The sequence below is a fragment of the Rousettus aegyptiacus genome, unplaced genomic scaffold (assembly GCF_014176215.1).
Source record: "Rousettus aegyptiacus isolate mRouAeg1 unplaced genomic scaffold, mRouAeg1.p scaffold_m13_p_2, whole genome shotgun sequence".
Taxonomy (NCBI): Eukaryota; Metazoa; Chordata; class Mammalia; order Chiroptera; family Pteropodidae; genus Rousettus; species Rousettus aegyptiacus.
Window position 1 is genome coordinate 95,569,159 of NW_023416295.1, and position 14,362 is coordinate 95,583,520.

The following is a 14,362-nucleotide window of genomic DNA, read 5'->3' on the forward strand; positions in this document are numbered from 1 at the left end:
TTGGGAGTTTTAGATGTTCAGCTTATTGTTGTTACAGAGGCTTTCCTTCCCAAGTAGCTGCTTATACATTCTTCACTAGTACACATGGAACATTCTCAAGAATTGACCACATACTGAGACACAGAGATAGCCTCAACAAATATATGAGGGTTGAAATCACACCAACCATATTCTTTGGTCATAATACTTTGAAGCAAGAAATCAACTGTAAAAAGAAAGTGGGAAGAACCACAAATACATGGAGATTAAGCAACATGATACTGAAGAATGACCTGCTCAGATAAGAGGCAAAAAGAGAGATCAAGAGATATATAGAAACAAATATCTCCATAAAAAATTAGATGAAGCAAAAAAAAGAGAGAGAGAAAAAAGGAAAGAATGACTGAGAAGCATTACACTTTTATATTTTGTTAGGGAGATAGTTTAAAATAATAGGAAAGTTTTACTTAAAAGAATAATGGGACATAAACAGGAACAACCTAAGCTTTCAGGAGTTTGTGCTTATACTGAGCAGGGTCCTGCTGCTCTAATAATAATGTTAAAGCAAAATCATTATATTTTAAGTCAATATTTGTTTAAAATAATAGGAAAGTTTTACTTAAAAGAATAATGGGACATAAACAGGAACAACCTAAGCTTTCAGGAGTTTGTGCTTATACTGAGCAGGGTCCTGCTGCTCTAATAATAATGTTAAAGCAAAATCATTATATTTTAAGTCAATATTTAATGAACGAATTATTTCAATGTTACTCGTTTTATTTATGATTTAATTAGTTCTTTTTTGTGTGTGAATATTATGGTTGTCCAGATTTAAGTAGTAAAAAAACCTTAGATTTTTGTTGCGAATCATTATAACTGTATGCAATGAATCATATCTTTTTTTCTGTACATCTTTTTGAAATATTATATCATTCTTCTTCCTCACAAGAAGTGAAGTTTATCTTACCACCTTCTTGAATCAAGACTTGCTTTATGACTTGCTTTGACCAGTAGAATGTGACAAATGTGATCCTGTACAATTTGGAGTCTAGACGTTTGGCCTAGGCTCCCATCGTCATGCTCTTAGAACTTTAAGACCCACATGCTGACAAAAAGCCTTGTCTACTCTACCAAGAATAAGAAGCCATGTGAATTGAGACTTCCTAGCCAACAGCCAGCACTAACTGCCAAACATGTGAGTGACGACAGTTACCTTGGATACTCCAACTCCGGTCAAGCTGTCAGATGACTATAGGTGCATGAGTGATCTCAGGTGAAACCATGAAAAACCAGAATGTTACAATACAGAATTTTAATAATAAAGTTTTCATTTTCAGTTCTGAGGTGGATTGTTACACAACAAAGGCTGACTGAAACAGAACTATCACCTCAAAGTGTTTTTGTATGGGGTTTAGACTGGTAGATATAGCATTGTAGATGCTATTATCAAATGAGGGATATAATGAATATCACTTCATGGTAGGGTCTCAAATACAATTTATTATATATATAAATTTAGGATGAGGCAATGAAATACAATGTGAATTTTTTATGTAACTCTATTCATTCAATCAATAGATATATATCACACACATTCTAAACACCAAATGCTATTCTAGGAGCTGGGACTATAATGTCAATAAGATAAGACATTGCCCTTGCCTTCATATAGTTTACAGTCTGAGGAAGAAAGGCAAATTAAACAAGTAGTTTCAAAAAGTTTGAGAAGAAAGTACAGGTTGCTGCTGACTAAACAATTTTAGAGCATTATGGAAGGCTTTCTAGAGGAAGTGATCTTTAAGCTGATGAATGAAAGAGTAGAAATTATGGCAGAGAGGGGATGTAGAAAGCAGTGGTGTGGGGTCAGAAGAGTAAAAATATGTTCCAACAGAAGTAATGTTATCCGTGAAGGCTCAGAGGTGAAAGCATGGTGCATTACAACGACCACAAAAATTTCTGTGTAGTATATAGAAAAGCATAAGACATCAAGTTTGGGAGTAGGACAGCAAGTAATAAAGCATTTGTAATTGTTGAGTTTGAAGATGAAAAATGACAAGATAAATTACGGATTTTAGATACTACACTGATAACTGAATGGAGAGAGATTTGACAGCGGCAAGAACTGAGCTGTTGTCATAGTTTAGGTGAGAAAAACTTAAATTAGGACAATGATAATAAAAACGGATAGATCCAGGTGGATTTAAGATTATTAAGTGATAGACTCTCTCGACTTATTTCTCTCTCTCTCTCTCTCTCTCTCTCTCTCTCTCTCTCACACACACACACACACACACACACACACACACACACACAGTAAGGAAGCAGGAGTTAAGGATTATTTTTAGATTTCTGGCTCAGGCATCTGAGTAGATGGATGAAATTATTCATAGAAACTGAACAGTAGGGATTAACTATGAGTTCAAAGTACTTTAAGTTTATCAAGTGTAATCACCCAGTAGCTAGCTAGATGTACTGGCTTGTAAATTGGCGAGAAGCCTAGGCTGGAAATACAGATTTGGGAGTCATCAGGAAATTTAGGTCCTGGAGGTAGCTGAGAGTGCACAAGAGAGTATGAGAACAAGCCTTGAGAAATACGTTTTCGTTTCAACAAATATTTGATACTAAGAACTACACACTATTTCTTTATGCCTTTCTACGTTATTCTCCACAATTTGTAGGACGTGGAGGTGGACAGAAGCATACAGATTTTTGACGGGCAGGATCAGAAGAGTTGCCATAGCTTTTATGGCAAATTGAGAAAGGATTACGGAGTATTTGGTGCCAGAGGAAAGCGAAATGACTTGGAGGTTGACATCTCTTGGAAAAGCAAGGTAAAGAACCGTTGCTTCTATGGGGACAGAAAGCAATTCTGCCGGCCTGCAGGATTTTGGGGCACGCGTTCCACTCGAATTTGTTGTCATGGAGATAGGGCGGCTATAAAGCGGACCAGTGAGACTATTTGAACACTAGCAGTCAAAAGACTGAAAAAAGGGAGATAATCTCAAAAGTTTAGTTTCCAGGGAAAGAACAGACAAGTAGGTTAAAAACACGCTGCATACCCCCAGCAGCGAAAGGGTGTGCCCGAGTTTAGGTCGGGCTTGTTTTCCCGTCCATTTATACACAAAGGGGAACTGGCCCCTCCTCGCCGGAAGCAGAACCTCTGCCCTCTGGGAGAATTACACATTCCTCCGCGCCGGAAGAGATCGTCCGTCTCGGTTCCGAGTACTTTCCCCCTATAGGAGAGAGCGTGGGACCGTCAAGGTGTGCCGCTTAAAGTCGTTGGCTAGCGCAGAGCTTTCACGGACAAGGATACAAGGAGCAACACTGGGTTGTTGGGAAAGAGGAAGAAAGAAGGTGGTACGACGAGGCTTCGCGGTGCCGCGGAGGGATTCTTGGTGTGGCGGAGGGATTTTAAAGCACTTTAACTTCCGGAAAGTCCGGGCCCTGTGAGGAAAAGCCCCGAAGGAAACAATAACAAACGAGAGAAGGAAGCGATTCTGGGGTTCCTGTGTTGAGCAGTTCTTGTCTGAGAAGATGAGCTTCGGCCCCTGTCAGGGAACGTGAAAGGTTTTGGTGGGCTTCAGCCGGCCTTTCTCTACCTGCTTTCCCCCACGGAACCCCCTCCCCCCCTCGCCCCCGGTATTGCCATGGCGGGCGTGGGGACAGGGGGCTACGCGGCAGAGTTTGTGCCACCCCCGGAGTGCCCAGTCTTCGAACCCAGCTGGGAGGAGTTCACAGACCCGCTCAGCTTTATTGGCCGCATCCGGCCTCTGGCAGAGAAAACCGGCATCTGCAAAATCCGACCGCCCAAGGTACCGGCATCTGAGGAGATAGGGAGGAGAGTGGGGGAGTCGATACACTTGGTTTAGCTTTACTTTTCCAGTTCTTCTCGCCTTCCATATTCACTCTGCTTCATTTCTCAACGACCAGAAGTCAAGTTTCTGGATGTTTTTGCCTCTGTTTCTTTTGCGGTATTCTGTAGTTTTGTCTGAATGCGAGAGTGGTGTCTCTGGGGCCTTTCCGCCTAGAACTTGGGAACTGATACTTTTTTTGGATTGTGGGCAAAGGGTAACAAAAGGCTTTAGGCTTTTCGTTGTCCGATAAGATGTTTGAAGTGTTATGGCATGACGAGTCCTACATTCATGTATAATCTTCATTGTTGTACGATAGTAGAAACTGCCCTCTGTCGGATATTTGTTTATCCCAGCTAGGATTTATTTTTCCTAGTAATGCGTAATTTGTTAAATATTTGCAGGCTTCATCTCAGGCCTAAGGTTTCTTAAACGGTAATCTGAACTCTAGTTGTTCCCTAGGATGGTATCACCAAACAAGAACCTCAGACTGATAATTGCAGCAGTGAGAAAATGTCCCGGGGGAAGACAAGGAGCAGCATTTATTTTTAAATTAGAGGCTTAGGAAGAATTTGTCAATGATGGAGAGAAAGAAAACGTTGAAATATTTTGATATAAGGAACCATGGATCAAAATTTACAAATCACATTTATTGCAAATAACTGGGTTTGCCTAGAAGTTAATTATAATTCTCAATCATTAAGGTAAGGAAGCAGATATTACCCCTTGTTTGGGGAAAATAGTGCCCCCAAGAGGTTGAGTGATTTGCTCAAGGTCAAAAGATTTCCCATTAGACCAGTGCTTTCCAAATGATGTTCCTGGTGCATCTGCACCACGGTCAACCCTATGCTTGTTAAAATGTAGATCCCTAGGCCTCATTCCCAGACCAGAATCAATTTCTGAATGTGGATATCTAGAATCTTCTTTTCTAGCAAGAGATCGTAGATTCCTGATGCACATTAAAGTTTGCGAACTACTGCCTTAATGCTTCCTAAAGGAACACCTTGTTTTATGTTTTATGTTTCACCCTTTAAAAAGCATTTGCTTCCACCAGACTACCTTACTGGTGTGTACCACAGTGAATAAAAAGAGGTTAGATGGGAAGGAGGAGCTAATTTAGGACCTATTAATTATTTAATATTCTTTGAAGCGCTAGTAGGTAAATAAAGTTTTGTTTTATAGAAGATGTCTGGATCATTTAAATACCTCATCAGATGCTTGATCTGGGGCAAGTGGCAAAGTAAATTTTGAACCTAGATCAATCTGTTTACTTCTGAAACCCAGACATACTACTCTGATTATGTTAGGTGAATCTGATTAAGATTATAGGCTATCATTTGGAGGCAGAGCACAAACAGATCATTGCTATGATGAGCGATGATATGTGTGTGTGTGTGTGTGTATATATATATATATATATATATATATATATATATAGCCATCTTCCAAAAGCTTCACTTAATTTTTTTCTATCAAAATAACCTAATATTGACAAAATCATAAGCACCACAGTTTTTTCTAAACCATATTTTCATCTGTTCTGTTGCCTTTATGAATTAGAAACTCCGTCCAAGGTTCCTTTTGGTAAACACACACACACACACACACACACACACACACACACACACGTTTTTTAATTACTTGAAAGAAGGTTGAAATAATATACCTTCTCTTTGTCACATTATTGAAAATTTAATTTCAATTAACTTAATTTCAGTATTGGTGACTTCTTTAGTTTCCAAGATAAGATAACTTTTTTTTTTGTTACTCTTCAAGTTTTTAATCAGATTTATTATTACTTAGGTCAAACCAAATTATGTTATCTAGAACCGTGTTTGAAATGTGCTATCTCTTTTCACTTACACCACATCTCCAATCTGGAAATTGTCCTTGTTTATAGGTTTGCTTATTTTGTGTGTGTGTGTGTTTTTTAAATATTTAAGTGCCCAGAAGCTGGGCTTTGAACAACATATTTATGTAATATAGACTGTAAAGTGCTGTGTCACATTATACATGAATGAAAAAAACAGTATTCAATTACATAAGTAGCTTAAAAATTTCTTTTTAATTTTTAATTATTCCTTTTTTGCTTCTTTCAAATTCTGTTAAACTTGGATATTTAGTAGACACTGTATTGAGATACATGAGCTCACTGTGTTCCACTTGAATAATTGGGGAAAGCATAATTGTGGGATGTAAATAATGGGACTGGTGAGATTTAAGTATTTATAGATAAAATAATTTTAATACGAAGAATATTGGAGATAAGTAATATTTTGTTATTAGAAATAATAGTATTAATCTTTTTATCTGTACAATAAAGAAGACTTGTTAGTTGTGTTATGATTTGTGACAACTTATCCACCTACCCCTTAAATTAAGGGAAAGAATAATGCATTCCTTGCTTATATAGCACTATGCTTAAAAAAAAATCTTTCTATTTAGGATTGGCAACCTCCATTCGCATGTGAAGTAAAAAGCTTTCGTTTCACTCCCAGAGTCCAGCGCCTGAATGAACTTGAGGTGAGTGTTACGTCCCCATTTCTGTCTCCTGATTTATTCTTTATGTCAGGCCTCCAGGAAGAGAACTTTGAGAAGTTCATGTACCAGGGCTCAGAGTTCATGTTAGTTAATATTGAATGCAAAGAAGTTTCTGATTTAAAAAAAAAAAAAAAATTATTTTTTCAAGTAGTTATTAGTTTTTTCACCTAATTGGGATTATGGGAAACTGTCTCTAGCCATATTTTTCATAGTAGAAATATCCAACTTAGAGACCTGGAATTCTTAAGTTGTACTTTCTTCAGCAGTTATTAGTCTACTAAAATTTTTTGTTAATGCTCTATTTCCTGTGGTCTTTGAAAAGTAGTGTTTTAAATTCTATCAAAAAACCTAGTTTTCAGAGGTGGGTTTTTTTTTTTTGGCTTTAACAGAACTTTTCCAAGACTGTTAATCTGATTTAAGATCTCTTTAAATATTGCTGATTCTCTATTCTCATTTACCAGATTTTCTTTCTCTTTTTTTATAATTCTACTTACATGAACTATCTTTTTAATTTGTCCATTAGAGTTGACGTTTCATATTTTATATTGGTTTCAGGTGTATAGTACAGTGATCAAACATTTATATGATCTATAAAGTGATTCCTGTGATAAGTCTGGAACCACCTGGCATCATACATAGTTATTATAATATCATTGACTATATACCTATGCTCTTCTTTACATCCCTGTGACAGTTTTGTAACTATCAATTTGTAATACCTTCACCTTTTTCACCCAGTCCCCCCCATGCCAGGCTTTCAGAAGATTCTTCAGTGTGGTAGAAAACTGTCAGATTACAAAAGAGAAATTTTAGCTGAGGCTTGTTTAACATGTCATGCTGAGGTTTTGTTTTGTTTTGTTTTGTTTTTATTTCCCTGATGCTCCTGAAACATTTTCTGAGATTTTAATACATATTTTTTTCTTTTAGTCTCCTGTAATTAGACACTTAAAGGATCTTAATATCAGTGAGGTAGAGAGTTGCTGTACCTTAAGTGTGCATATTATCTACAGATGAAATGGCAGACTTAGAATGCTTAGAAAGAGAATAATCTAATTTTCTGATTGGCTTAAAGTTAAGCCAGCTTCTCCCAAATTTCTTTGGTTGATAATATGAGAACCATTTATGTATATTAGAGTAACTTTTTTACTTTAATGAATAAAATTTATTAGAAATATTTTTGCTTTTTTATTATTAGCTTACTTTATAGAGCCGGACTAAGCAATAATGAAAAGTCTGAATTTCTTTAGAGATGAGTTAAGTAAAAACACGTTTATTTTCAACTGTAACATAGGTCTTATTTCTCATTTTTATATCTTAATAATTTTAGGCAATGACCAGAGTGAGACTGGACTTCTTGGATCAACTAGCAAAATTTTGGGAACTTCAAGGATCTACTTTGAAGATCCCTGTGGTGGAGAGAAAAATCTTGGATCTGTACGCTTTGAGCAAGGTGAGGCTTTTATTTGGTTTAGAAATTGGAGCAGAGGGTAGTAAATTTATAAAATTAGGAATTTCAAATAGATTTGATGGAAAACATCACTTTCTATGTAGGATTTGTTTGACAATGAAATGCAAGCATGAATAAATGGAAATGAGAGATCTCAACATTATTTAAAATAAACTATTCTATAATTTGTTTGGAGATTAATATTTAATGACTCAGATTAATAGGCTCTGTGATAGAGAATAATGCAAAAGAAATGACACCAACTTACTAATGTTCTAGTAGTTGTATATATAACTAATATTCTAGTGTTGAGCTTGTCATCTTTTTTCCCTATTTCTTAATTGTAAATTTAGTATACTAAGGAGATTCATGTTACTCAGCATTCTTATATATGGTGTCTTATCAGTTGTGTGAATACCTGTAAGTGGTGTTTATGGTTAACCAAAGCCAGCCTTATCCAGTAGAATGAATAATAGCTTGAAAACCTAATTGTGAAGTGTTTAGACTAATTTTTGACTATAGTTAGCTTAACTTTGTAACATTACATTCCCTACTGTGAAAAACTGACATGCACCAGGGTTTATAATACCTTGAAGACATGTTTTGTTACACAATAATAAAAGTATATGATGGTTCTAAATTGTGAGTGAAGACAGCTTGATTATTTGAGGATTTTGCAAAACAACTTATTTATGTAGCCTATCCTATGATTGATACAGTATTTTGAAATAAAAATTTCATATTTAAATTGCAGTTAGTTTTAGATGATTTCACTTTCAATGAAAAAAGAATAATTACATTTACGTTATTTTTTATGATTTAAAAATTAATGTCAGATCAGAATTCTCAAATTTTTGTTTTATACTGAACATTCTATAGGAAGTGTAATCTTATACTAAAATACAGTTCTAAGTTTGTTTTATCAGTCAGGTAGTGATGTGAATAAGTAAGCACTGTGCTGAGACTTACTCAGTTCATTTGTGTGATAATACCAAAAGGCAAATTATAATGAATTTGGGAGTTGGCTTTGAATCTTTTAGCGAACCATTTAGATAAAAAATTTGTTTCAAGTTTTTTTTTTTTTGACAATTAAAAGGTAAACATTAAGTTTATTCTGATGGTAAATTAGGTTGCATTCTTGGTTTTACAGAGTTGTAGGATTTCAAAATTAGGAAGGGGCTTTAGATGTATCCTAACTAGAATATATAGTTGTTCACAGTTCTATATAGTGTTTGTCATTTGGGCTGTTTATTTTGAAAAATCCAATTTTTTTGTGTGTATGCAAAGGGAAAATACTAATAAAGTATATCTTGTTTAAGTTGTTAGAGAATGTATTGCAGATATGTTGATTAAAGGTTAAGTTTCATTGTCCTGGGTTTTATTGCAGTCTTGTATTTAAGTCCCCAGGACATCCCTTTCCCTTAATCTTTGAGAATGCTTATAAAACTGAGATTTAAATGTAAAAGGCAGAAAATTTTTGACTTTGTAGGTACTTTGTTTATACTTTATAATACTTTTGTTCTCCAAATGTCATAGCTTGCCGCCTCTCACCACTTGAAGTTTTTTTCTTTACATTGAGGTGTAACTTAAGTTCAATGTACAAATTTTAAATGTACAGTTGGACAAATCTTTACACACACACTCCCTTCCTCCTTTCTTCTCTCCCTCCCAGAACCACTTAACAGATCAAGGTATAGAACATTTACAGCACTGTAGCAGGCTCCTTCATCTCCTTCCAGTCAGTATTTTTCCCCAAAAGTAACTACTATTCTGATGTCATTGGGTGACTATTTCATTAGCATGACATTTTACTTTCTAGCATGAGGTTCAGGCTGAAAACTGCAGAAAATATTGAGAATTCTGATATTTTTAGGTCATTAGGTATGCTTTTTAAAAAAGATTATTTTTGGCTGACAACTGATGAACATCTTTTGAGTTTGTTGTTATATATGTGCTGCCGAAGCGAGCACAGTTTGTTATTATAGACATAGTTTTGAAACACTGATTCTGTCTATTTAATGGGAAGTAAATTTTCAGCCTTTTGAGTCATTAAATTATCAATATGATGGGTTCCCATTTTGATTAAATCATTGTCTTGTTATTTTTGATAATAAGTGTTACTCGGAATGTCTATAATTTAATGGTGTTTTACATTAACAATTACTGTTAATCAGTGCAGGAAAGAACGTTCAATTCTTTCTAAAGAACTTCTTTCTAAAGAAGCCCTTAAGTTTCTTTTTTCTTTTTGGTCAAGTAGTACATTTTAAAGCGGCTTAAGATGAAAACCAGCATTCTCTCTTCTCCACCTCCTCATTTTCATTCCCACTTCTCAGAGCTAATAATTTTCAGTTCTTTTAGCTGTTTCTGTTTCTGATCTTTATATTTCCAAATATGTGTTTGTTACGCTATTTCTTCATTTTTCAGATTTAAATATACCGATATTCTACTACCGATATGAGAGGTGGGTGTAAGAAATCTAAATCCTCACATATTTCAGGTCCCCTACTCCATTATAGTGTAGTTAGATCAATTTTTTATTAATCAATATGATTCATGTGACTGTGTGAATACAAATATTATTTGTACCTGAGCCTTGTAGTGGTGCTATGATTGTTTCCTTATACCAATTTTTCTTTTTCTTGGAGTTAATAATCCCCCCTTTTTACTTTGTATATTTTCTTTATAACTATCAACATTTTATTTTCAGATTTTGTAGCAGAAGTATAAATCTCTCAGTATGCTTATACTCATCAGATAATCTGTCAGTTTTATTTTCTTGAAGCCATTCCTCTGGAATTCTCTTTCCTGGTGCAATCCAGACTGGTTGTTTCTTAAGGTCAGCTGTCAGCCTGGAACTTCCTTCCACTATTATCATTCTGGGAATTTTCTATGCCCCTCCTTGTTTTAAGTCTTTCTTTTACTTAGTTTATGCCTATTTTAGTGAAACGTTTTTCTGCTAGTTTCAGGAGCAAGAAGGTAAATGGGCTGTAAATTCTTTCTTTAAAAATATTCTAAGACTTTATTGGTAGTTTGATGGAGTTAAGTCTTAAATTGTAAATCATTTTTCTTAAGTATTTTGAAACCTTTTCTCCATATTCTGGTTTCTAGTGTTGCTGTTGAAAAGAAGGTTTCTGTATTATTGTTCTTTTGTATGTGACTTTCTTTTCCTTGAAGACAGGAGCCAGTCATTATTCCCAGTGGTTTCAGATTTCACAGTAATGTGCATTGGGGATATGTATTTATTTTTATTCAATATTTTTATTGCAGTTGATAATCTCTCTAATCTGAACTCATGTCTTTGAGTTCTTATAATTTTTCTCGTATTAGTCCTAGGACAGTTTCTTCAACATTTTTCTCTTAGAACTCTTATTAGTTGGATATTAGACTAATAGCCTGATGTTAGACCATTAGACTGATTAGACTATTAGACTGATCCTATATTTTACTACCTATTTCTTTCTCAGGGTAGAGTCCCTTCTTTTCAAACTCTCTTGTGAATAAACCTTCAGTCTTCTGCTGGAATAGGAAAGGGATAGTTGCCTGGCTCTGCTGGCTGGTGGTGGTCTAATTGCTTTTATAAATGTTTTCAGCCAATTCTGTTTTCTGTTTATTGCCATCCCTAATTTTAAAGGTACTGTGCTTACATTTCTTAAGCCTTTTCAAGTTCTATGTTGCAGAAGCTTCTCCTTGGCTTTCTTCTATTGCAGGTGCTTGGGTTGTTCATTTGTTTGTTTGTTTTTTGTATTTTTGCCTGCTAAGTTATCACTCATTTACCTGCTTTCTGTTGGTCTATCATCTTGGGAGTATGCCTTTGTGCTCCTTCACTGTTTTTTTTAGTGGAGTTTTGAGAGGGAGCTTTTAAGTATAATATTGCTACTACCTTGTTAAAATTGTCTCTTGCTAGCCAGACTTAGTTTGTTATTGGACTGAACTTTTGGCCTTGATTGACATTGCTCTTTGGTCAGATTTGATCAAAGGCCATTCTTCATCATGTGCAATTTAGGTGCATGCTGTGTATCTTTTTAAAGGGCATGGTTCTTAAGTGATATATTTCTAGTGACAGTGGTGTAATATATTACAGTATATTGCAGTGTTGGGAATAAATGGTTTATATTTTGAAATTAAGCGTGCTAATCTTTGAGTCTGTCAGCTGGAGTAAAACTAGTGTAAAGTTTATGTTTTTATAGTATTAGGCCCAGTTAGATTTATTAGAGTGTTGTATTCATGAAGCCAAAGTCACTGTTTTGATTTTTTTGTGAGATAGCTTTTATACCCGACTATGCTGGCTGTCATTTTCACAGCTGCATGCCAGTAATCATCAGAACTGGATGGGAAAAGCGTGACTAGATCCATGCAGATCCGTCAATACTAATGACATTTTAGCTTGAAGTGCTTTGAATACAAAACAGGCTATTATGTAATGGTGATAATTGTATTGGATAATAAAGAATACTGAGAGGGCTTCTGTTTCCCTTCTGACTTCCTTTACTACTCCTTCCCACTTGCTTTAGCCACATTGGCTTCCTTATCGTTCCTCAAATACTCTAGGCATGCTTCTTAGGGGCCTTGCTCTGGCTATTCCCTTTATATCTGCTTGGGTAAGTGCTTTACCTCCTTCATGTCTTTGCTCACATTTCACCTTTGTAATGAGGCTTTTTGTGATAGTTTACCCTCATTCTGTTACTTGCGAGGCCTTTTAACTGCTTTTTAAAATTTCTTCCACAGGATTTATCACTTCAAAATTTACATGTTATGTTTATTGCCTGTCTTATCCCACTAGAATGTAAGTTCCATGAGGGAAATTCGTTTTATTCACAGATGTATCTCAGGCACTTAGAACAATAGCTGACAGTGTAGAAGCACTGGAAGGATATGAAAGAAAGTTGTTTTAATTTATCCATTTGCTTCCAAATAGCCTTCTCTCTAAACCACCCTAATTGTGTCATCTTCTACACTACAAAATTTGAAAACTACATTTTTTTCTCTTTATGAATTTCTCCTGGTTAGCTCTTAACAGGATTTTCTCTGAGGGTATAAAAGGAGAAGCTAAAGAGTTAGAGATGTATACAAATCTTATGCATATGAACTCATGTGGAAACACATGAGTGGAAACACATGAGCACGAGAGTTGAAAATATTTTCTTCACTTATTTATAGCATGTTCACACCCCCCACCCCAATTTGTCCACACACAGACATTTATAATATAGCTAACATTGCTGTCCTGGTGCTTTTCATGTTTTATTTATTTCGTTTGTCTTCACAACAACCTCATAATTAGGTATAAGTACTATTATTATAATAATAGTGAGGAATCTGAGATGCAAATTGTATAACTTACCCAAGGTCATCCAACTATTAAATAGTGAAGCTAGGATTCGAACTCTTGCAGTCTGGCTCTATAGTACGTGCTTTTATTAGTCTTTATTAAACATGATAAAATATACACACCAAATTCACTCTTTTTAAGTGTATAGTTTGATGGTATTAAGTACATTCAAAATGTGCAACTATCACTAATATCAATTTTCAGGACTTTCTCCCTCCCTGTAGCCCCTGGTAAAACCTTTATTTGGCTTTCTTGATGATTTACTTACCCTAGGTATGTTGTATAAGTGGAATTGTGTAATATCCATTTGTGTTTGGTTTATATCACTTAGCATAATGTTTTCAAATTCATCCATGTTGTCACATGTATCATTTCATTCTTTTTTAGGGCTGAGTAACATTCTATGGTATGTGTATGCCATATTTTGTTTATCTGTTAATCTCTTGATGGACATTTGGGTTGTTTCTATCTTTTGGCTATTGCGAATAACGCTGCTCTGAACATTGATATGCAAGTATCTGTCTAAATCTTAGCTTTCAGTTCTTTTGGGTATACTATACTTAGCGGTGGGATTGCTGGATCATATGATAATTCTATGTTTAATTTTTCTCCTCTTTTGATGGAGTAAAATAGAGTAATGTATATTCGAAGAGGAAAATTTGCAAGTTCAAGTAACTATGTCACAGTTCTTTTTAATTGTTATCAGTGAAACTGAAAACTCCCTATATATTTTATTTTATTTATTTTATTTCATTTTTTGAAAAAAATAGAGTGTGAGAGATGTATAATATCAGCTTCTGGAAGATGTGGAGCTTAGATATTCTGTACAATGCCAGGTTTGATGTGAGGATTCAGCCAAATTGGCCAGCTTATTTCATCACTTCCTATCTTAATACATTCCAGTAAATCTATGACTATAATGTGATCTTTCTGTATCCTTCCTTTATAATCTTATGTAAAACTTTTACCTTTTTGAAAAATTATAGCCTCTTTTTCAAAATATCCTCTGACTCCATTGTTTACTTGACATTTTTGTTAAATTTTATGTTATTCGATACATTTTCTAATTTCAGGAATTATGTTTCTTTTGTACTATATAATTTAAATTTATTCCTCATGTCTATTTTTGATCCATATTCTTATATTTTGAGTTCCTTGAAGATAAAGAGTGCATATACATATTTAGCTTTCTTAAGGTGTATAATGTACAAAGTC

General features: G+C 34.9%; 1 protein-coding gene across 1 annotated transcript in view; it reads left to right on the top strand.

The window, feature by feature from the left end:
* Positions 1–3,172: 3,172 nt before the first annotated feature.
* KDM5A (lysine demethylase 5A) overlaps positions 3,173–14,362 on the top strand; it is a 74,950-nt gene continuing 63,760 nt past the window's right edge. The window contains exons 1-3 of the mRNA XM_036236303.1: positions 3,173–3,791; positions 6,276–6,353; positions 7,699–7,821. Of these exons, the coding sequence (XP_036092196.1) occupies positions 3,627–3,791; positions 6,276–6,353; positions 7,699–7,821 (366 nt within the window). The 5' untranslated portion in view covers positions 3,173–3,626. The remainder of the gene's footprint in view (positions 3,792–6,275; positions 6,354–7,698; positions 7,822–14,362) is intronic.